At 37.2% G+C, this 25,579-nt stretch overlaps 1 protein-coding gene across 1 annotated transcript; it reads right to left on the bottom strand.

The window, feature by feature from the left end:
• Window positions 1-846: 846 nt before the first annotated feature.
• Window positions 847-3,320, bottom strand: LOC110224487. The gene is made up of 4 exons (XM_021010583.1): window positions 3,092-3,320; window positions 1,921-2,625; window positions 1,709-1,836; window positions 847-1,623 (listed from the first exon to the last, which is right to left on the bottom strand). The coding sequence occupies exons 1-4, from the start codon at window positions 3,318-3,320 to the stop codon at window positions 847-849; spliced, it is 1,839 nt and encodes a 612-aa protein (XP_020866242.1).
• Between the last annotated feature and the right edge of the window lie 22,259 nt (window positions 3,321-25,579).

Raw genomic sequence — 25,579 nt, 5'->3', positions numbered from 1 at the left:
TTATATAAGAAAAATATGTAAGGTTGTTCACTTGAGTATTTATTGAAAATGGAAGTTAAACGTCAGTCTATTGATTTGACTGTTATGACCATTCGATTTTCGTGTACATGCACAAACAAGACCTACGAAATATAGGTTATTCAAGTATCACTTAACACCAAGTAGGCGAACTTAATTTCGAACTCGAAATTCGAAGACAATCAATAAATGGTATCACACCTTTTTATCTCTTAGGGAAAGCAAACAGTTCTCACTAGAGATTTCCCTAATCGAACACATTTGAAGTATCGCAAAGTGTTCTTGTAAGCCGAGCTCTAACCTCGCAACCGAGAGACCGAGAAAAAATTCCAATGTTTTTTTCTTTAAAAAAGGCAAGTAGGTCTGATCAGCCTATCTCTCCTATAATCCTAAACCACTTCGATTAGGAGGACTTTGCAAACCCTCCAGGTAAAATCGATGGTTTCCACTAAGATTAAATATTTCTTTCTAAAGAAATTTTAATTAAGAACCCTCTTGGGCAAATTATTCAAGACGATAATAAAAGCCCCCTTAAGCAGAAAATTCTGGAAAGAAATAAACGGCCCCATGGCCAGCAAAGCGAATTTCATGTCTTAAAATTAAAGGGACAATCCCCATAAAAGGTGAATGCAATCACCATCATTCAATCATAGGCGAACCGCCTTCATCTCCTGCTTGATTTGAGACAAGAGCACTCCCGACGTCAGCGTTCTGAGTTGTGGGAACCACTTCAGGATTAAGCGAGCCAGCATCTTGAGGAGGTTCGCTCTTCGATTCAGGGCCGTCTCCCATAATCGAGGAGATGGCAGAATCATGACCAGAGAACTCCTAACCTCGTCCCGAGGAGATTCTGTCAACATTGGTTCCGAACTCATTAAAATGAGCGCGAGGAGAACCTGTTAACATCATCTCGTCCAGAGGCAAACCAATATTTGGCTCAGTCAATGGAGGGGAATCAGCGAACTCAGAAACAAACTGCTGCAAATTCCAGTATGGCTGAGGAGCAGTAGCTAGCTTAGCTTCAGTCTCCGCGAGCTCAGCGCCAACTGTTTCCTTTTCCTCAGCCAAGTTGACCTTTCCGTCCTCTATCTCCTTGATCAGATCGAGATTGCTCTTCATCTCATCACGCTCTGAGTTAATTTTGTTCCAAGCTTTATCTGCAGTAATAAATTCATGCACAACAAGAAGAAACTTTTGCCCGGCTCCTTTAACCTTTTTCCAAGCATCATGAGATATTTTGCGAACATCTCGGTCTTTAAGTTCGGAAAGAGACTCATTTTTGCGCTCGAGCTCCTCAGCAGCTGTTTTGACCCTGTCAAGCTCCGATCTCAGAAGCTCAATCTCGCCCTTCGCGGAGTTATGATCAGCAAGGGCAGTCTCTAGCCTCTGCTCTGTTTCAGTTAGAATTTTCCTTGTCTCCTCGCCAGATTTCTCGAGTTGCTCGATTTTTTCCTGACGAGCCGAGTCAAGGCCAGCAGACTCCTGCACAGGCCGATTAGAAGATTGCAGCCTCTCAATCTCTTTTTCAGCAGTAGCAGCTTTCTTGGAAACCTTGGCAAGCTCCTCTTCGTATTGACTGATGATGCCATTCACGTCCAGAGTTGCCTAAAAACAGAAGATGTGTTTTAAAAAAAAAAAAAAAAAAAACAAATTTTCGAAATCGGGTGTTTAAGGATGCGAATAGTCAAACCAGTGAGGAGTGGAATGAATGACTGATATACATCTTCTTGATGTCAGGCCTCCACCACTCAAAGGACGTAAGTTTCTTCCCAAAGCGGGTGTGGAAACATCTAAACGTATTCCCAATCTTCTCTTTATCTAGGATAAAGATATTTAAGTGAGGACCGAGCTCCTTAGAAATTCGATTAATCTCAAGAAACAAAATGATTAATTAAGGGTTACCTGATTGGGATGAAGCTCTGGGAACAAGCCCTTGGTTCGGAGACGATCGGGCCCTAGAGGTATTGCCTCGGGGACGCCTAGGAGGTAACATTCCTGAACCCAGCGGTTCCTTTAAAACAATTCCTGAATCGGGATTTACATCCTGAGCATCAGCAGATTCAGGAACTGACAGATTCAAAGGAGCGACTCTGCCCCTCCTTGTGTTCTTGGGACGTCCCTGGAGTGGGGGTTCAAGTTCCTCGGGCTTCCTCTTCTTCATGAGAGAAGAGTCACCTATAAGGCCTTCTTCCTCAGCGGTGGCAGCGACCACGTTGTCTGCTGCTGGGATGGGGGAGGGAGCGTTGTTCACTGCAACCGCCATCGACTTTGAACCTTCAAGAGATCCATCGTCAACTAGGAGAGTTTTCCGGTAGACTTTGTCGTCCCCGGTGGAAGTTGCATTTTTCTTATTTTTCCCAACTAGGAAAATCTTATCTTTAACCTTTTTGTTTGCCTCTTTGATCTTTCTCCTGTCTCGGGCATTCAGACTCGAGATATCAATCTCAGCGGGAGGAGGGTTGACGGGGTGAGTAAGGGTCATTCTGACAGAAAATCCGGCGCCGTGAATTCTTTCCAAAGTAAAAGAGTTCCAATTAACTGGCCTCTCTAAGACGGCCTTGTAGAAATTGAGAAAATCGACGGATGGAACTGGCCGAATCTGGGGACCTGCGAGGAAACAAGTAAATGTTGAGATGCAGTTTGAAATAACATAGGAAATTTATTCAGTTAAGTCCTAATTTCTACCCAAATTCGACGAACAGTGAATTCGAAGGAGTTCGGAAGAACTCTGAATAGAAAAATTATTTATGCGGAAGAAGAACCAAAACTTCTTCCAGGCGGTGTCCTTTAAAGGCAGACCGTCAATAAGATTCCGATCCGCGATCGGATAAAGGGCATAATACCCGGAAGTTCTGGATTCGCGAGCTTGGAAAAGCTCCAAGAGTTCGCAAAGTCCCAGTGAGTAGCCCGCCTCCGCCGCAACAGTGAAGGTACACAAAAAGATACCGGAGCATGTTGGGCGACATCTGAGAGAAAGCAATTCCCAGGTGGTTGAGGTAAACGAGAAGTATCTCAGGAAGGGGAAAGAATAAGCCGCACCCTTTGAAATAAATTTCATAGGCGCAGCAGTAACCTTCTCGCCCAGACTCCGGAGACTCGAAAGGTTCCGGGACTACCATCTCCACCTCAAGGGGGATGAGGCATAATCTGCGAAGATCGTCAAGAGAATTGACGGTCGATTCACTCTGGGGGTGAAGATCAAACCCATCTCCGGTTTGGATGTGAGGTTCGGTTCCTTCACCCATGAGAGCTTCGAGATCGTCAGCCTCATATTCGTGAAATTCGAAAGAAAGGTTCGACATTTTACAAAGGGGATTTCTTACCAAAAGGAAAACAATGACTTCTGCAATAAGAATGAGAGATCTCTAGGTAAAGAAGATAAGATGGAAAAGTAATATTACCTCTTAGAACCTTAAAGTATGATGAAAGACCGCCTCGAGAATATTAGGAAGTGGGACGGTTTTCCCCGCAGTATTAATATAAAATTAGAAAATTAATGATGACGGTTGTCAGGGATATCAAATCATTTGATTATCCGAGATCGGCGTAATAGCGTAAAACATGGAATAATTTCGGAATGTTAAAGATCTCGAGTCATTAATTACTGTTTACTTAAGTCTTCCAAGCCGAGCACTCAGCTCGCAAGACTTGGGGGGCTAAATGTTGGGGTCGGATCCCACACATTTTCGGTAGGATCCACGTGGATCTGTCCACGTCATTATTACATAATAATCCTCTTGGAGTTAAAGATATTTTATTATGGGAATCAAGCTTAACCAGTCGGGAGTTCGATTCGGTTTACTAAAAGAGTTCGATCTTTACCAGTACGGAGTTCGCTCTTATTCAACATACAGTTCGCATAGAGAAAGGCCGAAGCGAGGAGAATATTGTTCGAGGTTCGCGGCAGTGTCAAGACGCGGGAGTTTGGAGTCAACAAGAAAGAGTTCGGAAGATCCGCGCGATGCCCAAGATAGTTCAAATTCAAGCCGTTTCGGTCAAAATGTAACTTACATGATTAATGCGGATCAATGCAATTATGAGCAGTAAATGACCGCATTGATCATGTTTTCTCTATAAAAACAACCTCAAACGCATGTGTTTGGGGGGGGGGGATCGGATTACTCATTACTTCTGAGCAATACAATACATTTTTCTCTCTTTACTATCTTTTGCAAGGAATTTTGTACTTCGTCCTTATCAATTTTTCCTCATTTCTTTTCTTGGTTGGTTTCCTTTTCAAATTCTCATATTCATTTCCTCATTTTACAAGAGTTTTTCTCCACAAAAATACTTAAAGATAATCGAGTGTGAATCCTACATCCACAAAGAGGAGCTATCCAGATGGAAGAAGCGCTCAATCTTATTCAAGTTAGATTATTGGAAGGTATGATTTATATGTTAGTTTTGTTATTATACTATATATTCAGATTTGCTATATTTTTAAAAATAAATGTATTAAACATTCTTTTTATTATCTGTTATTATGTTGTCTAGGAAATGCCTGTTAGGCATAACTTAGACGTGATGCACGTGGAGAGAAATGTTGGCGCTAGCCTTGTCTCTACAATGCTGCATTGTGTGAAATCAAAGGATGGTGTTAAAGCTCGGAAAGATATGCAACTGCTTGGTATTAGGAAGGATTTACATCCCCAAGCACGTGAAAAAAAACCTACCTTCCTCCAGGTCCTTGGTCTCTGTCCAAAACAAAGAAGAAAGTATTCTGTAAGCGATTATCTGACTTCAGAGGACCAGATGGCTACTGTTCAAATATTTCCAGATGTGTTAAGATAGAAGATTGTACGGTTAAAGGTCTTAAATCACATGATTATCATGTGTTGATGCAACAACATCTTCCGGTTGCAATCAGAGGTAGGATGAAATATTTTAGATAGAACTCTTGCATAATTAGCTGTTAAGTTTTTAATATTCAATGTTATTTATTACAGGTTTATTACCTAAAGGTGTTAGGATAGCTATTGGACGCTTATGCGCTTTCTTCAACAAACTATGTCAGCGAGTTATTGACAGAGAGGCAATTTCTGTAATGGAGCTTGAAATTGTGGAAACTATCTGCATGTTTGAGAGGTTCTTTCCTCCGAGTTTCTTTGATATAATGGTGCATTTGATAGTCCACTTAGGCAGGGAAGCTCGGTTATGTGGACCAGTTCATTTTCGTTGGATGTACCCATTTGAGAGGTACAATCTAATAACTTATAAAGTTGTATCATTTACAATATACTTTTATGTTTATCAATTACAGGTTTTTATATGCAGGTACATGAAAGTTCTGAAGGACTTTGTAAGAAACACAGCAAGACCAGAGGGTTGTATTGCTGAAGCATATCTTGCTGAGGAGTGCGTGCGGTTCTGCAGTGATTTCTTGAAAAAGACAACAAATGTTGATGAAAAAATTGAAAGAAATGCTGATTATGAGAACTGCTCTATCTTGGAGGGTCGTCCCAGCACCTACTTCATGTACTCTTACTAAGAATGAGAAGAACATAGCACATCTTGCTATCATTCATAATATGGCACTGCTTGATCCTTATGTGGAGTAAGTTTTTCTACTAACAGTCTCTTTTATAATCTTGTTGTATTTACAATTAATCAATGGTTTTGTTTTTTCAATTTTAGCATGCACCTACAACATCTACAAGATTCTAGTGAAAGATGTAGACGTGTTCGGCATTTTTATGGCGTACACATTCTCATAAATTTGTCTCCTGGTTAAAAGAACAGGTATGTTGACTATTTTTATGGTTTTTTTGTTTATCATCTATTCTTTTACAATATAGTAAATGACTGTTGACAATTTTTAAAACAGATACCTATGACTTCTGATCATGAAGATACACTTAAGTGGTTAGCATATGGTCCTCGTCTATGCGCAAGGTCTTACACGGGTTACATAGGCAATGGCAATCGGTTTCATACAGTTTCGGTTGATAGGCAAACTCAAAACTGTGGTGTGTTACATGAGGCCACAACAATGTGTATAGCTAGTGCAAAAGACAATTGTCCAATGGTTGATGTTGTGTCTTACTATGGCAGAGTGGTGGATATTATACTGCTTGATTACAATGTCTTCTACATTCCTATATTCAGGTGCCAATGGGCAAATATAGGTAATGGAGTAAAGGAAGAAGATGGATTCACACTTATCAACCTTAACCAAAGTCAACCTTCATTTGCAAGAGAGCCATACATACTAGCATCTCAAGCACATCAAGTTTTTTATTCAAGGGTAGATGATTCATCGAGTTGGTATGTAGCTATGAGAGGTTCTAAGAGAAGATACAATGCAGAAGATGCTGAATATGGAACTGCGGACGTTAGGCCATTGCCTGTATTAGTAGACATGGATGAAGATGACTTGGTTGATGAAGCTAGGAATGCCCGAGCTGACTTTGAAGGGATTTATGTGTGAAATTATACTATATGTGATTGTTTTTTGTATGTATGATTGGTTAGAATGTGTGTTTTCTGTGAATGAGATTATTTTCTAAACAAGTATCTGTTTTGATAAACAAGTGATTTCTTTTGTTTCAGGTGAACTAAGATGGTCTATAATCAAAAAAAAGCGTACTAAAAAAAAGAAGAAGATTGATGAGCTAGATGAGAAGCAGTTGAAAACTCAGGAATTAGTAGAGAAGTAGTGTGAAACTCAAAATTTGGATAATGAAGTGGATGCTGATTTACAAGAGGGTGCTGATATACAAGATGATGACACTTCTCAAAAACAGCCATTAGATGAACTTAATGAAGTGGATGCTGAGTTAGAAGATAAAGAGAATGATGATAAAGACAATGTAGTTGAACCAGTTGTTGATGATGCTTCTGCTGACAATGTAGATCACACTCCGAATGTTGCTGAAAATGTTGCTGAACCAAAGCGTAAAAGGAAGCGAGGACCAACGAAGATGAAAAACATCGCCAAGGATCCAAATGAAAAGGTTCACGTTGATTATACTATCATGGGAGAACCTTGTGGTCTAGGGTCAATACTTTTTACATCATACTTAGGTACAATAGTACGGGAACATGTTCCTTTCACAATCTGGGATTGGAGGAAAGTAAGTGAAGATATCAAAACTGTTTTGTGGAAATCTATTGAGGTATTCTGTAATTTACTTTTACATGTTGCTTCTTTTAATTAGAATTGCTTTGTGTAATTTCTGATTTTTAATTATTCATTTGAATGCAGGCAAGGTTTGATCTTGACCAACCATGGAAAAAAACTGCTGCATTTGTTCAGATGAGAGATATATGGAGATCCTCCAAATCACGCCTTGTTTCAGCGGTCAGAGGAGCTAATAACATGAAAGATAGGATGAGTCTGCGACCACCTAATATAACTGAACCAGAATGGCGTAAGTTTGTCAAAGAGAAGACTAGTAATGCATTTAAGGTAATAAGTGATTTTATGAAGACGAAAAGGAAGATGCAGATTCCTCATTGATGTGGCTGTAAAATGGTCAGATTGAGAGAAGAGTTAATCCAAAAAAGCTCAGGCCCATCCCAGGTGACAAGAGCAAAAGTGTGGATCGAGTCACGGACCAAGAAGGATGGTACTCCTGTAAATATCGGTGCGGCCGAAAAGATTGTATGTTATGTTTATTCTTCTTAAATTACTTTATATATTGGTCATCATTAATGGGTGATGTACATTACTTTGGTATTTGTTTGCAGAGGAAAGAGCCGAGCTAGAAATTGAAGGTACTCAGGATTCAGTTACAACAAATCTAAAAGAAGATATACTTAGTCAAATTTTGGGACTGCGGGCAATGAGCAGAGGCATGAGATTGACCAAAATTTCTTGTTTCCAGGTCAACAGAAACTCTATGGCTGCAATGGAACCAGATCAGGTTCAATTGAAGAATAGAATTCAGGATTTAGAGCAAATTATTGAAAATTTTTATGATCAGGTTAGTATACTATATACACATTGTTTACTGATATAATATTTACTAAGTTATACTATATGTTGATATGTTTCTGAAATTGCAGAGACAAGAGGGTGATGTTGGTGAAAACTCTATACATAGGAGTGTAAATACCAGAACACTTCCTAAGTGTAATTTGGTTGACTGAACTTCTTCTGATGATAATGTTGTTGAGGGCCGTATTGTTTCTTATGATGCTGATGAATTAGTACATGGATACCTTTAGGGCCTAATGTAGTTAAGATTTTTATTGAATCTGCTACCAAGCCAGAAGCTCCACTATGGAGACCTATACCTGAGATGTCTACTATTGATTTCATTTATCAATGATATAAGGAAAGAAGTTTTGTTGAAATCATGAATCCTAGATTAAATCGACAAGAAGAAGAAGCTTCATGATATGTCTATATTTTACTTGTTTTGAGCATCCATTTAGCATCACTTTATCATCATTTCGTCATTGTTTCATACCATTCTTCATCATTTGTCATCACTTTGCATGATTAGGATAGTTTTGCATGCATGTTGCATATTTGAGTTGTTTTCAGGTGATTTGGAGCTGTTGGTGAGCAAATTGGAAGAAGTGGACCAGAACCCATCAGTATGCTCGACCACGAGGTCGAGCACCATCATCATGACCTTCCAAATGCACTCGACCACCACCAAGTCGAGCACCAAGTCGATCACCAAGTCGAGTACCCTCTCCTTCACCAACTCGACCTACCACTCGACCTCGTGGTCGAGTACCAGCTCCTTCACCAAGTAGACCACGACTCCAGATCACGACTCGAGCACGCAGTCGAGTATCCTCCACCAACTTACTCGACCAAGCACTCGACTGCACACTTCAGAGGCTTCTCAGATCCCAACTCAACCAGACACTAAGCATAAGGAAGAGAAGAAGATGAAGCGGGACTCGAGTGCATACTCGACCTAGTCACTCGATCGCATCACGACCAGATCAAGAAACCGCAAAGGAGCCAGCTTTGCTCGACCTCTTCACTCGATTGCACGAAGCCGAATGTCTCCGTAAACCGCCTTAATACTTTGTCGTCTTGTGATTTAGGGTTTCCTAGTATTTGCTATAAATAGGTTGTTTCTCATAATTTTCAGACTAAGTTTTATTCTGACTAAGTTTTATTCTGCAGAACAATTAGTGCTTTCTTCATATTTGTAATCCAGATTTCTCTTAATCTATTGAGTATTTGCTTTTGATTTCTTCTACAAAGTTGTTCATCTTGTTGAGATCTTGCTAATATGAAGTTTTTATGTATTTTTGGGTTTGTGTTCTTGGTTATGAATTTTGAGTAGTGATTAGGGTTCTTGAGGATGGGTTAGAGTAGTTTAGAATCCTTGATCTGCTAGGTGGTTGAGTTTGATTGGTAGATCCCTTCTGGATTAGTTGTTCTTAATGCTGATTGCTTTCTGATCAACTGGAATCTGAGCCCAGACATTTCCGCACCCAAAAGGTGTTCGATGAAATGTCTGAACCACTAATTCCAGAGATTCGTGGCTCTGTACCAAGGTATTGGTTACAGTGAGCGTTTTGGCTTTAACTTGTTGATTCGTAATGCCTGTTAGGTTAGCTCTCGTCAATGGTGATTGAGTCTGGGACTAGCTTTGCTTGAGGATCTCTGTTGCGGTAGCACTTTGGTTTGGTTATTGAATTTGTTGTCTAGGGATAGTTTGTTGAGCATGTTAACCACCTGTTAGATTAAGGAGACTTCACTACTCGATTACCCCATCCTCGGGAATTTCTCTTCCAATTGATTTCTTTGTTCACATCGCTATTGATTGCTTGATCTCGTTACTTGTTGCTTAGTTTTTGCATTTCTACTTATTTCACTTGAAGTACTCGACCACACCCAGCGGTTTGGAAACGGACTGTGCAGTCGAGTACATTTGTTGCAGTTTCTGTTTGGTACTCGACCTGGCACTCGACCACATCCAGTGCTTGGCATCAAGCTGTGTGATCGAGTGTGTTATCTATTTCTGTTAGAATTATTGTTTTCTGCATGATCACTGGAACTGTTAACAACCTCAAAACCTGTTATTGCTTGGCTTGACTCTGTGAAATCTGATTGCATCTTGATTGCTAGCATCACACCCATTTGGATTGACACCTTAAATACTGCAATGACATGATAGTGATTTAAGGATAATTGATCTTAGTTAAAATCCTACTATCAATTTGGCGCCGTTGCCAATTGGGTGTTTGTTTGTTACATTTGAGATTTCAGACTTGCTTAGATCAAGTTCTATTTCAATTTTCACTTAGGTTACTAACTTTGTGTTTTTCTTGTTGTCTTCTTGATCCAGGTACAACCCTGCTGTATGCAAACTCGATCAAAAGGCAACAAGAACCTCCTTTTCAACGATAACATTGACCGTATTGACAGAGAACTAAGGGAAAGGAGAGACACTACAGACCTTGAACACAACCATCCTTTCAGAATGGCTGATGAACAAGATGTCAACAATCTGCCTGCAAACATTGGTGCTGGAGATGCACCAAGAAACCACCATCAGAGGCAAGGGATTGTGCCTCCTGCTGTCCAAAACAACAACTTCGAGATTAAAAGTGGTCTCATCTCGATGATTCAGGGAAACAAGTTCCATGGTCTGCCTATGGAAGACCCACTCGACCACTTAGACGAATTTGATAGGCTCTGCAGCCTAACAAAAATCAACGGAGTCAGTGAAGATGGATTCAAGCTCCGGGTTGTTCCCATTCTCCTTGGGTGACAAAGCACACATCTGGGAAAAGAATCTTCCACCTGGATCCATCACATCCTGGGATGACTGCAAGAAGGCCTTTCTTACAAAATTCTTCTCCAACGCAAGGACTGCACGGCTCAGGAATGAGATCTCTGGTTTTGCCCAAAAGAATGGAGAAAGCTTCTGTGAGGCCTGGGAGCGCTTCAAAAGTTACACCAACCAATGTCCTCATCATGGCTTCAGTACAGCCTCACTGCTCAGCACACTCTACAGAGGTGCTCTTCCACGGATCAGAATGCTCCTTGATACTGCGAGCAATGGGAATTTCCAGAACAAGGATGTTGCTGAAGGCTGGGAATTAGTTGAGAACTTAGCTTAGTCAGATGGAAATTACAACGAGGACTGCGACAGGACCATCAGAGGAACAGCTGACTCGGATGATAAACACAGGAAAGAGATGAAAGCTCTTAATGAGAAACTGGATAGGATTCTCCTTGGCCAGCAGAAGCATATGCACTTCCTAGTTGATGACGACCAGTATCAAGTCCAAGATGGGGAGGGGAACCAGTTTGAAGAGGTCAGCTACATCAACAATCAAGGTGGCTACAAAGGGTATAACAACTTCAAGACTAACAACCCCAACCTTTCTTACCGCAGCACCAACGTTGCTAATCCACAGGATCAAGTGTATCCTCCACAACAACAGCAGGGTCAGCATAAACCTTTTGTTCCATACAACCAAGGTTTTGCTCCCAAGCAACAATTTCAGGGGAACTACCAGCAGCAACCACCACCTGGGTATGCACCTCAGCAACACCAAGGTCCTGTTGTTCATGATTCTGACATGAAGCAAATGCTACAACAGCTTCTCCAAGGACAAGCCTCTGGCTCCATGGAGATTGCTAAGAAGATATCTGAATTACACCATAAGTTGGATTGTAGCTACAATGACCTGAATGTAAAAGTGGAAGCATTGAGCTCCAAGGTCCGATACTTAGAGGGACAATCTGCATCCACTTCTGCTCTGAAACCTCCAGGGCAACTCGCAGGGAAAGCAATTCAGAATCCAAAGGAGTATGCTAATGTTCATGCTATCACCCTAAGGAGTGGAAGAGAGTTATCCACCCGAGAGGGACCCAAGCCAGTCACTGAGGACAGTGCAGACCAAGATGGGCAGGATTTCAGTCTCAATGAAGATCAAGTTGACAAACCAGCTGAAGTACTCGATGGACATACTCGATCAACAACTCGAGTAGCGGCTATACCTGCTGAAAATCCAGTTGCCTCTAAGAACAAGGAGAAGGTTTTTGTTCCTCCTCCTTACAAGCCCCCACTTCCATTTCCTGGTAGACAAAAGAAAACGTTGGCAGATAAGTACAGAGCTATGTTTGCAGAGAACATTAAAAACGTTGAAGCCATGATACCTCTTGTTGATGCTCTCGCGCTTATTCCGGATTCCCACAAGTTTCTGAAAGAATTGATCAGGGAGAGAATTCAAGAGGTTCAGAGAACAACAGTTGTGAGCCATGAGTGCAGTGTCATCATACAGAAGAAGGTTGTCCCAGAAAAGCTAGGAGACCCTGGTTCATTTACTCTACCATGCTCCCTAGGTCCATTGACTTTCAATAAATGCCTTTGTGACCTAGGAGCATCAGTAAGTCTCATGCCACTCTCAGTAGCTAAGAGGTTGGGTTTTAACAAGTATAAATACTGCAACATCTCCTTGATCTTGGCTGATAGGTCTGTTAGACTACCTCATGGGTTATTAGAAGATTTGCCTATCAAGATTGGAAATCTGGAGGTGCATACAGACTTCGTAGTGTTGGACATGGATGAAGAACCAAAAGGTCCCTTGATCTTAGGAAGGCCCTTCTTGGCTACAGCTGGAGCAATCATAGATGTTAAGAAAGGGAAGATTGATCTTAATATGGGGAAGGATTTAAAAATGAAGTTTGACATCAATGATGATATGCAAAAGCCGACAATAGAAGGACAGACCTTCTTAGTTGAGGAAATGGATCGACTAGCTGATGAACTGCTAGAGGAACTTGCTGAAAAAGATTACTTAAAAACTGTTTTGACCAAGAGTGGTAAAGCTGGGTATCTCCCTAGTGAGACTTTGAGTTCTGAGAAGTCCTTAGACTTACACAAGGGATTGATGGGGTCTGAAACAAAGGTTATGAGAGCTAATGAAGTAAGTTCAACACATGCTCGACCAACTGATTCCACCAACAACTCGAAGAAGCCTCCAACTGGCCCTGAGAGCTCATGCTCGACTGAACAGCTCGAGCAACAGCTTAAAGCAAGCACTCTGGCATCAAATGATTGGTTGGAACTCAAGGAGAGGTCCAAATGGCAGGACAAAGCCATAAGGGAGTTAGCAGACATTGTGAAAGAGCTGAAGGATCAAATCAAAGAGCTCCATGGAAAAGCCAACCAAGTGCCACTCAACATCAAAGACGTCCCAAATGATGGAGCAACTACTCAGCTTAGCAAAGAAGGATGTGAATTCACATTGGAATTGTCTAGAGAAGAAGACTATCCTCCTGATCAAAAAGAAACTTACTTCGAGAAAAGGACCACTGAGTATCCAATCGCAAACCCATCAAAAAAGCTTGATGAGTATGATGATCACTCCACTCAAGGAGAAGAGGAGACCTCATTTCCTCTCTGCAAACCACCCTAAGCCTAATGAGTGTGAGGAGTCAAGCTTAGAGACTTAAAACAAGCTCACTTGGGAGGAAGTCCCATGTCTATCCATGTACATATTTTTATTTCCTTGTTATTTTAATGCGTTTTGGTAGTGTTTTGGTTTTCAGGAAATGTGTGTCAAGTGCAAAGTGAAGTGGATTCTAGCTCAGAGTGCAATAGAATACTCGACCACAAGGGCAAAGAGCAAGTGAAGCTGTGTGATCGAGTATCAATGGGGTTTTAGTCTCAAGATTTTTGAAGTTTCAACATGTCACTCTATCATGCGAGGCCACATGCTGATGAAGAAACATGGTCGAGTATGATGTTTACACAAGCAAGCATTGATGAGAACATCAACTCCTTCTTCAGTTGAGGTAACAACTCCACTTCCCCATTGTTTATACCATCTCATGTTTTCTTTCTTTGTTTATTTGTCCTGAGTACTCTCTTCCAAATTTGGTCACACAGCGGACTGTGTGATTTAAGTTTGGGGGAGGGCTCAGGAAGTATCTGATGAGTTTGCTTTGTTCTTGTTTTCAAATTTTTCTTGCATATTACATATTGTCTGCATTCATCTATGTTATTGAAAAAACCCTAAAAATTTGAAAAATTTCTGAAAATAATTTCACAAAAATAGAGTGTTCATGTAGTTGCATTTTCATTTTAAGATTGAGTCTAGAAGGTTTCATATAGGATTGTTGCATTTGCATAGGGGATGATGATGAGATAACCTTGTAAGCATGCTCATTTACTGAATGAATTCAATGCCCTCGTTATTAGTTGTTTAATGCTTGTGATAGAACTTGAATTAAGACTGCACCATATTTGGAATTCACAACTTGACTCTCTTGTTTTAATTGAAGCATGCTTGATGTGATTCTTTTCCCTATCTATTAGAACCTGAACTTGACTTATAATTATCATGTCTTTGCATTGTTGTTGAACTTGTGGCTACCAATACACATACTTGGATTTTCTTTCACCTTCTACCACTCTTGCTAATCCAAGTAGTTGATTCCCATCATTGGAACAGTTTCCCCCACCCTGAACCTAACCTTTCTTTCAAACCCTGAATAAATTTGTGTGTGTGTGAGGCCTATTTCCGGATTGAGCTTGGTAGAAAGTGTTAGGTATGAACCGACAAGAATGGGATCCCATGTAGTTCTAGTCCACACTTTTTGGGCTAGATAGGACTAGGTGGGAGTTTTACTTTGGGTTTGGGAATGTGTTTGGAATAAAAATGAGAAAGAAAGACAAGTGTTATTGTTCTTAGGAGATGGAAGTGAAACAGAAAAGAATATCTTGTTAGTCTAGTAAAGGATTTGGGAAGCTTGAAAATAAAAGAAGTTAGGCTCTGTGCAAAGTAAAAAGAAAGGCAAAAGCCTAGAGTTGTCTTAAGTCATGAGATGAGAAGAAGAGCCTTAGTTGTTAAAGAAAGTCCCAATCCACTAGAAAGTCTAAAGGAAAACCTCTCCTTAGAACAAAACCAAAAAGAAAGAATGGGTTGATCCAAGAGATTATTGGAACATGCCTTGAGTGCAAAAGGGTAGAATTAGGATCATTTCTGGGGTTTAGAGATAGGACCATCTATGGAGTTTGATATACTTATGGTTATTTGGGTAGATGGGATCTGTTCTTGTATGTGTAGGTTGGTTCTAACCTTTAGCATTCTACTAAAGCTCTGTCCATTCATGAGAGTTCCCTGTTACTGTGAAAAAGTCTGAAACCATTTACAGAGGAACCATCTTTGTTTCTCAGCCTTGTCCTTTAAACCAAATGAGTTCTTCAGCAATGTTTTGCTTGATTCATGGTTTGAGCTTAATCAATGTTAAAGGGAATTGATGATCTGATGGTGTGTGTAGATTGGAACAAATGTTAGGTTGTCTTGTGATGAATATGGCTAAAGTTTTTAAGTAGAGTTTGGTCTCTAAGCATTCCACAATTACTAACTTGGACATTGAGTTCATTTGCTTTGTCTGCATGCTTTGGTTCTGAGTCCCCGCTTTCAAACCTCTCCTCCAGCTTGTTCTTAATTGTTTGCTTGAGGGCAAGCAAAGACTAAGTTTGGGGGAGTTGATATGTCTATATTTTACTTGTTTTGAGCATCCATTTAGCATCACTTTATCATCATTTCGTCATTGTTTCATACCATTCTTCATCATTTGTCATCACTTTGCATGATTAGGATAGTTTTGCATGCATGTTGCATATTTGAGTTATTTTCAGGTGATTTGGAGCTGTTGGTGAGCAAATTGGAAGAAGTGGACCAGAACCCATCAGTATGCTCGACCACGAGGTCGAGCACCATCATCATGACCTTCCAAATGCACTCGACCACCACCAAGTCGAGCACCAAGTCGATCACCAAGTCGAGTACCCTCTCCTTCACCAACTCGACCTACCACTCGACCTCGTGGTCGAGTCCACTCCCCACAGCCACTTAATCACAAGCTTCAGAGTCTTCTCAGATCCCAACTCAACCAGAGACTGAGCATAAGGAAGAGAAGAGGATGAAACACTACTCGACTCACCACTCGACCTAGGTACTCGATTGCATCACGACCAGATCAAGAAACCGCAAAGGCACCAGCTTTGCTCGACCTCTTCACTCGATTGCACGAAGCCGAATGTCTCCGTAAACCGCCTTAATACTTTGTCGTCTTGTGATTTAGGGTTTCCTAGTATTTGCTATAAATAGGTTGTTTCTCATAATTTTGAGACTAAGTTTTATTCTGTCTAAGTCTTTTTCTGCAGAACAATTAGTGCTTTCTTCATATTTGTAATCCAGATTTTTCTTAATCTATTGAGTATTTGCTTTTGATTTCTTCTACAAAGTTGTTCATCTTGTTGAGATCTTGCTAGTATGAAGTTTTTATGCATTTCTGGGTTTATGTTCATGTTCATGAGTTTTGAGTAGTGATTAGGGTTCTTGAGGATGGGTTAGAGTAGTTTAGAATCCTTGATCTGTTAGGTGGTTGAGTTTGATTGGTAGATCCCTTCTGGATTAGTTGTTCTTAATGCTGATTGCTTTCTGATCAACTGGAATCTGAGCCCAGACATTTCCGCACCCAAAAGGTGTTCGATGAAATGTCTGAACCACTAATTCCAGAGATTCGTGGCTCTGTACCAAGGTATTGGTTACAGGGAGCGTTTTGGCTTTAACTTGTTGATTCGTAATGCCTGTTAGGTTAGCTCTCGTCAATGGTGATTGAGTCTGGGACTAGCTTTGCTTGAGGATCTCTGTTGCGGTAGCACTTTGGTTTGGTTATTGAACTTGTTGTCTAGGGATAGTTTGTTGAGCATGTTAACCACCTGTTAGATTAAGGAGACTTCACTACTCGATTACCCCATCCTCGGGAATTTCTCTTCCAATTGATTTCTTTGTTCACATCGCTATTGATTGCTTGATCTCGTTACTTGTTGCTTAGTTTTTGCATTTTTACTTATTTCACTTGAAGTACTCGACCACACCCAGCGGTTTGGAAACGGACTGTGCAGTCGAGTACATTTGTTGCAGTTTCTGTTTGGTACTCGACCTGGCACTCGACCACATCCAGTGCTTGGCATCAAGCTGTGTGATCGAGTGTGTTATCTGTTTCTGTTAGAATTATTGTTTTCTGCATGATCACTGGAACTGTTAACAACCTCAAAACCTGTTATTGCTTGGCTTGACTCTGTGAAATCTGATTGCATCTTGATTGCTAGCATCACACCCATTTGGATTGACACCTTAAATACTGCAATGACATGATAGTGATTTAAGGATAATTGATCTTAGTTAAAATCCTACTATCACTTCATGAGAAGGAAAGTGGCTAATTTGCCCTATTTTGTCTGAAGATTCGATAGGGGTGAAAATATGTTTTTTGGAGAGTGAGAAATAAATTAGACGTGGATTGAAATTACCACGTAGTCAGAGTTTGGTGGATGTGCATAGATGGTCGATAATTTGAAATGATTGCGTTGTAAATTTTGATATAAAATTAAAAACAAGACTGTCATGTGTTCAAGATTTTGTGGATAGTTTATATTTTGACCCTTAAAAATATTTTTGTGTCAATGATTTCCTACACTTATCTCTATCAGTCACCACTATTATTGTTGACTATTATGTATAACATATTATGGATGCCACATTATGGATGACACATAATGGATGATGTATTATGCATTATGAATTTATGAATGATTTATGTATAAAGAAGCATTATGGAAGCCAGTATTTTGTTATGTTACAAATCTAATGTGATTTTTGTATAATGTTGTCCACAAAATAAGTGTTATGTTATATAAAAGATCGTGATAAAATATGATGAAACAAGTTCTAGTAGTCATATCCAGAAAAGTTATTCCATAAAGTTAGATTACATATAAACAAAACAACAATACGAGTGTATATTGTATGATTGTGTACATGAACACATCGATCTCAATAATGTTATATGTTTTCAGATTAAGAAACATGTTTTAGATTACTATGAACCCAAAGTGGTGGTTATTGATGTTGTATCTATAAAAGTTAGGGTTTAAGGTTGAGGGGATAAAATTTAGAGGTTGTATTGTAGGGTTTAAGGTTATAGTTTTGGATTTCATGTTTAGGGTTTACAGTTTAGAGTTAAGGGTTTAGAGTTTATGATTTAAGGTATAGGTATAGGGTATAAGTTATAGTTATATGGTTAAGGGTTAAGGGTTTAGTCGTTATGGTTTATGGTTTAGGGTTTATGGTGTAGGGTTTAGTTATATGGTTAAGGGTTAATGGTTTAGTCTCTATGGTTTAGGGTTTAAAGTTGAGGGTTTTGACGTTTATGGTTTAGGGTTTATTGTATATCGTCCTCGTAGCTATGTTATGATGGATAGAGTTTAGTATTTAGGGTTTAGGGTTTATTAATTATTATTTAGTATTTAGCATTTATTTAGGGTTGAGGGTTCCTTGTTTAGTATTTAGGATTTAGTATTTACTATTTAGGGTACAGTTTTTATTGTTTAGGGTATAGGATTTCGTTCTTATGGGTATAGTATAGTCTTAGAATTTGAGCGTATATGGAATCCCGTTGCTAGGTTTACATGGAAAGGGTTTTTATCCAACCCCGTGACAATATTTTGATGGTAATGTAAGGGTTAAGCGTATTGGATTTTTTGTTTATGGTTTAGGGTTTAATTCATATCGAACACGTGGCTATGTTATGATTGATAAGTTTTAGTATTTAGGGTTTAGGGTTTAATAATTAGAGATTAGTATTTATGTTTAGGATATAGTATTTCGTGTTTAGTATTTAGGGTTTAATGTTTATTGTTTAGGGTTTAATGTTTATTGTTGAGGGTTTAGGGTTTCGTTTTTATCGGTATAGTGTTAAGTGTTTAGGGTATAGGGTTTTGTGTTTAGTTTTTAGGGTTTAGCATTTACTATTTAGGGTATAGTATTTAGGGTTAAGGTTTAAATCTCTATGGTTTAGGTTTTAAAATTAAGGGTTTTGAGTTTAGGGTTTAGGGTTTAGGTTTAGGTGCTTGGGTTTAATTTATAGGGTTTAGGGTGTAGTATATAAGGTTTAGGGTTTAGTGTTTAGGATAAAGTTTATATTGTTTAGGTTTAGGATATTATGGTTAAATAACCATGACTGTCTACAATGATTATAGGGTTTATGGCTACATACTTCTCATTAGAGTGAAAAAAATAAATTAGACCTGAATTGAAATGACCACCTGGTTAGAGTTTGGTGGATGTTCTTGTAAGAGCAGTAATTCGAAATGATTGTGTTGTTAATTTTGATGTAAAATTATAAGAACCTATCATGTGTTCAAGATTATGTGGATAGTTTTTATTTTATCCTTTAAACATATTTATGTTATATGAGTTTTTATATTTATAACTATAGTAAAATGGATCTTCAAATGTAAAGAAAGAGTAATTATAATTTATTATACATAAAAAAATATGTTTATCTCTGATTTAGAACTTATAAATCTTTTTTATTATAAACCATTACCTTCATTTCTCTCTTTACAACCAAACCCCACTCCAAATACCGTGCTCACCCACAACCATTAGATCTTTTTGTCGGTAATATCCACACAATTCCATCATCTCATCTTGCAATGATAACGAACCGTTAGATCATTTCTCTCTCCTGAATATCCAACGGCTGAGATTAAACAAGTTAACCATAGTTGGGTTAATTGTCCACGTATAGTAAGGATATAACGGTATTGATTTTTGTTGAACAGTGAAAAAATTCAGAAAAAATGCCTACTCCTTTCTTTGTGCCCCATAAGCTCATAAAAACTCACAAAGTGCCCCAACATGCCACGAACCCCATAAAAAATGAATAGAACCGTGTACAGTGAAAGAGTCCTATTTCTCTAATTGTAAATAGTAAACGGCCCAACTTCCCAATTAAGTTAAAAAAACGGTCTATTTGGCAAATTTACTCATAAATAAAAGAAGCTAACTACAAAATACCCAAAATACACTTTTACATTCAGAAGCTTCTTACCTCGTCTTCTTCTTTCACCCTATCTTCTGCAACGAAAAAATACTCTTTAATATTTTTTTGGATTTTGTGGTCTGAAGAAGCTTAATGGTTGGTGGCATGAAGGGGTTTTTTCGTGGATTTTGTCCTAGAGGTAAGTTGTTTAGTTATTAATTTACTCTAAAAAAATAATCAAAGTTCCTGATGATTTTTTTCCCTATGTTCTTCCAGATGGGCGTACAGTATGGATCATCTACGTTTAATGGAAGAATCTCTGATGAAGTTGAAGATGGAGAATCAAATCTCACAAAAGTTTACCAAAATAGCCATAGAGGTTGTCGCTGCTCAAAGTTTTGTGATTGTCGGTAGATTGGTAATGAAGAATGCTTGGGAAGGTGCATTAGATGTGAGGCTGACTTCTTGTTCAAACGGGATTATCGCCGGAATTTGAAACCCATTTCTCTAAAATTGGATCGTTGATGGTTATCACGTGGATTCCTTTGTTTTTGAAATCCTCCATCAAAATTGCTAACCCAAATTTATAAACACAGAAGCACAACTCTTTGATTCGAGAGAGATGGTGAGATAGCAGAGAGAGACTTGAACAATCTCCTCTTTTTACAATGGCAGTATTGTAATTAACAATAAATGAAGAGGGCATAAAAATGAATAGAACCGTGTACAATGAAAGAGTCCTATTTCTCTAATTGTAAATAGTAAATGGGCCAACTTCCCAATTAAGTTCAAAAACGGTCTATTTGGCAAATTTACTCATAAATAAAAGAAGCTAACTACAAAATACCCAAAATACACTTTTACATTCAGAAGCTTCTTACCTCGTCTTCTTCTTTCACTCTATCTTCTGCAACGAGAAAATACTCTTTAATATTTTTTTGGATTTTGTGGTCTGAAGAAGTTTAATGGCTGGTGGCATGGCTGGTGGTGGATTTTGTCCCAGAGGTAAGTTGTTTAGTTATTAATTTACTCTAAAAAATTAATCAAAGTTCCTGATGATTTTTTTCCCTATGTTCTTCCAAATGGGCGTACAGTATGGATCATCTACGTTTAATGGGAGAATCTCTGATGAAGTTGAAGATGGAGAATCAAATCTCACAAAAGTTTACCAAAATAGCCATAGAGGTTGTCGCTGCTCAAAGTTTTGTGATTGTTGGTAGATTGGTAATGAAGAATGCTTGGGAAGGTGCAGTAACAAAAGTTTTGTGATTGTCGGTAAATTGGTAATGAAGAATGCTTGGGAAGGTGTAGTAACAAAAAGGGAAAAAATCACAGCCACTCTGAAGAAGGAGGAAGAGTTTGAGCACCCAGTCCTTTATTCCTTTCTTCAAGATCCATTTTAATATTTTGTTTATGTTTTTTTTATCTGTTTGTAAAAACCCTAAAATAATTTGCAATGTATATTGTTGAATCGGTTCTTCCTCTTGTTTTTACCCGTTTGATTAATTTTAAATATTTGGTTTAGGATTTTATTTCTTTTTTATTTTGTAAAATGATTAGGGTCCTTCCTTCGCCATATGTTTCTTTACACATACTCAATACGCATATTTATTCAGTTGAGCTCTTCATTATTAGACTTGATGTTGCATAATCAATTTGGGTTTTACTCATCTTTTTGGGTATTCAACAAGGTTTGTTTTTTACTAGCGTTTTCTTTTCTCTACCATGTTCTTGTTCCTTCTCGTCTGTTATATATCTTTAATTATGACATTAATACTACTTGAGCCTGCCTACCACCCTAGAGTACCATACACTACTTAAAGGGCGTGCAAAGTTAAGAAACTGTAATGTAGCATTTTGATTAACTACCTTAACCAGATTTGTACCAGATTTGTACCCGCACGTTGCATGAGATTTTAATTTAAAATATATTCTTTTAATATAAATTTTTGAGCATAAAATATAACCATTAAAATTTAAAATATAATATTTAAGCATAAATATAATAATTTAAATTTTAAAAGATAAATCTATATAAACACTAAACGTATTTTACGAAGTGATATACAACATATATATATCACGTTTGATATATTGTCGACGATAATGTTTTCTTGACAAATAAATAGTTTGATATATATCACGTGGTTACAAAGATCACTTAAAAAATTCGCGAGAAGAATAAACCGTATCGACGACCATCTAATGATCCTTTATCTCTAAAAGAGTTTCTTTCTTATTCATATTCCCTGAAGACATTCTTTAAAGTTTTGACATTAATTATCGATTGTTGACCTAATTATAGATATTATATTTGATGAAATGTTGATACGAACATAACATCATTCCATATAAAATGCGAATACACCGAGTTCATGAACATTATTTAGTGTAACGGTAGATCTATAATACTATATTATTAGATCAGGTTTATCGAGCTTGTTTTACCCATCGAAGTTAATGCAACGTACCATAAGAGAATTCTCGACTAAGTCATCAATGTGCCTATCTTACCTTACTTTCCATGATTAAATGGCCAAACGGTTAAACCCAACTTTGAATCTAATAATTTGTTTAATAATGTATGTCATGTATTTTTTAAAACTCATTCGTTTCACTCAATGAATGAGATCTCAAAGATTTTATCTTAGTCATGTGCATCATCTTTCTAAGTTTTAGATATTTGTTTTCAAACACTTTTAACTACCAATTTTTTTGTCATCTTTTATGATGCACTCGTTGTCTCTCCACATCTACCTTTTTTTCACTTTTGATTGACTCACATATAATATATATTAGACTGTGAATTGATTTTCAAGACATATCATAACTATTTTCTCCTTAATTACTATCTTTCAATACTCAATTTTTGTGGATTAAAAGCATTTGATTCTATTGATGAAATATCAAACTTATTTTTCTTTTTGATCATGTTATAAAGTTGTACTTACACTTAAGAATATGCTACGCAAATTACATATCTCTTTTTTTTTTAACGGCTTATCAATTTTTATATATATTTTGTGGTAAAACTCATGAATAATGTGATCATTGATTATTTATTTTTCTAAAGATGGATGATATAAGGTTTTAAAATTTTCAAAATTTTTTTATAATTTCACAAGATAAAGTGTGACTCTTACAATATCATTATCTTAAATTATAAATTTAAGTTGAGTTTAGTAACGTTTTATTTTTCTTTAAGTAAAAATTTAATAATCCATAAAAATATGTACTATAATGTTCTTAGAAACTAATGTTTCACTTTAAATTTTATTCTCTTGTTTAAAATTTTACATATAGAATTACATAAATTTAAATGTATTCCACCATGCATTTAAAATTTTAGTTCCATTCTAAAACTCATTAACACATTTAAAAATTTGAAGTATGATCATTTTTAATTTTTATCAGCTAAAAGTTGAATTATACTATTATTAATAATAAAACTTTTATAGTATTATTTTTCTATTTAACATCTCATTTATTTTACATGATTCGTTTTTATTTCTTTAAAATCGAAAATTTCTATTAATTATTAGTAACATAAATATGCATTTAATGAATGTTTTAAATTTATTTTAATGTAAAATAAATAGTTTTGCTTAGGTGGATAAGGTAGATGGGAGAAGACTCTCCTATTATATATATATATATATATATATATAGATTTTAATCATCATGAACTTTATATTACAATTGGGATGAGCTAAATTGCATACGTTACTTATATAAGAGGAGAGGAATTGGTGAGATTCAAGCCGCTTGATCTGTCTTGAAGCATATGTGACTCTTTAATGCAAATCAAGAGGCTTGAAAGAATAGACATGAACGAAATGGTTTGAAAAGTTCACTAAATCAGTTTCATAATAGACATGATGTTTTGGTCATTCAATAAGCTTGTTAGAGCGAGGGAGAGTAATAGAACTTTTAAACTAGCATCAATAGCAGCCTCAATTCGTTGAAATTTGCATTTCTAGAATATATATATATATATATATATATATATATGGACAGATCTCGTTAGAATATAACGTCTATGGGGTTTTTATTAGTGCGTACACTCTGTAGGATGGGCAATGGAGTTCTTATAGACATTCTCAAGACTCGAGAGAGGTTATCAGTATGATCGATAGTGGTCACTATAGGGATTAAAGATGACGAAGTGGCAAGGGTGGGTGATTTTTTTAGAGTTTTGGAATACAAATCGAATCACGTCATCATCACTCATGAACAAGGTTGTCGTTTGATGAAGGAAGAAAATTGTTCATTTTACGAAGTAGGTCACTTTATCGTTTTTGAGTTTTGATTTTTTCAAACGAAATAATAAAAAGACAGTTTTATGTAATTGGGCTTCTTAATAATTCAGCCCAAATCTATATAGTAGTGGTTACAATCGTAGAGAAGTTCTTTTTTAACAAAACGCATTACTAATTTGCTGATGTGGCAGATTAATTGTAGGAGAACTTCATTTTGCTGAGGTGTCTACTCTAAAAAGCCTCAAATTGTCATTTTTATTAGTGTAGATAAATCCTTCCAATATTTTTTGTGACAGATCTATGAATATAGGCATATAGCTACAATTATTTTTGTTTGTAATTATACAAACCAAAAACGGTAGTTATAAATGATATGTTAACATTGTTGTTACAATGTTAAATTATCGGAATTTTTCTTGAAAGATTATGAGTTAATACAATTCACAGAAACTTTCAATAATCTCAGAAGAGTAAGTCGTTGCCGGCGTTCATTTTGAAACAACAAAGAAATAAGTCCTAAACAGAAGTTATAAATTTAATATGGCCCAAATCTTGTAGATAATTTGGTTTACGGAAGCTCAATAGAGGGCTCAGTTAAAAAAAAAAAAAAAAAAAAAAATTATATAATGTATAGGTATTACAGTAAGTCTAGGTTACAATATAATCGGATCAAACGATGTCCCCAAAACTCCTATTATCTCGATCAGTAAGTTAATGATCCGAATTCTGATCCATATCCTAGATGGGAAAAGGGCGTTTTCAACGCGAATAAATTGTAAAGTGCGTTTTTATACCTCAAAAAATATAACATGTTGTTTTCAACCTCAACTCTAAAATAATTCTAATAAACTACACAGACTATTAAATTTGAGCGTAAAACTACATTGACTTAAATAAAATTAGACAACCGTTTGTTTTCGCTCATTAAGACGACACGATGACGACGATGTATCATTTTATACTAATCAACTAACGTCTTTTTAGTCATTTAAATCTATAAACTGAACCGAACAACGTCATTTTGGTCATTTCAGTCCATAAACTCAACAAAACGATGATGTTTGATTAAGACAAAATAAAATTGGTAAAGATAAAACGACACTTTGTTTTGTCACCATGTTGAGTGTATGGACTCAAATGACAAAAACAACGTTATCCCTCATTGCCATCATGTCGTTTAAGGGAGTGAAAACAAATGGTTGACTAATTTTGTTTAAATCAATTTAGTTTTACGTTCAAATTTAAAAAGTCTAGGTAGTCTATTTGAATTATTTTAGTGTTGAGGTTGAAAAACCATTGTATATTTGCTAAGTATAAAAACACACTTAAAAGTCTAGGTAGTCTATTTAAATTATTTTAGCGTTGAGGTTGAAAAAAATATTGTATATTTGCTGAGGTGTAAAAACACACTTAGCAATTTATTCGGATTGAAAAACGTCATTTTCTCTATCCCAGATACCTAAATTTTTGGATCACGTTTCCGATACTTTTTGGATACTATTTTAATTATGGATTGCCGAGTAAATCA

This window comes from Arabidopsis lyrata (assembly GCF_000004255.2).
Source record: "Arabidopsis lyrata subsp. lyrata unplaced genomic scaffold ARALYscaffold_1, whole genome shotgun sequence".
NCBI lineage: Eukaryota > Viridiplantae > Streptophyta > Magnoliopsida > Brassicales > Brassicaceae > Arabidopsis > Arabidopsis lyrata.
The sequence above is the reverse complement of the archived record's forward strand: the minus strand, read 5'-3'. Positions and strand labels throughout refer to the sequence as shown.

Excerpts from the sequence above, each read along its gene's own strand:
- LOC110224487 (XM_021010583.1), bottom strand. The coding sequence starts at position 3,320 with ATGTCGAACCTTTCTTTCGAATTTCACGAATATGAGGCTGACGATCTC. Across the intron at positions 2,626-3,091 it reads TCCGGAGTCTGGGCGAGAAG|GTCCCCAGATTCGGCCAGTT; the intron begins GTTACTGCTGCG and ends GTTTCCTCGCAG. Across the intron at positions 1,837-1,920 it reads CAGAGCTTCATCCCAATCAG|ATAAAGAGAAGATTGGGAAT; the intron begins GTAACCCTTAAT and ends TCTTTATCCTAG.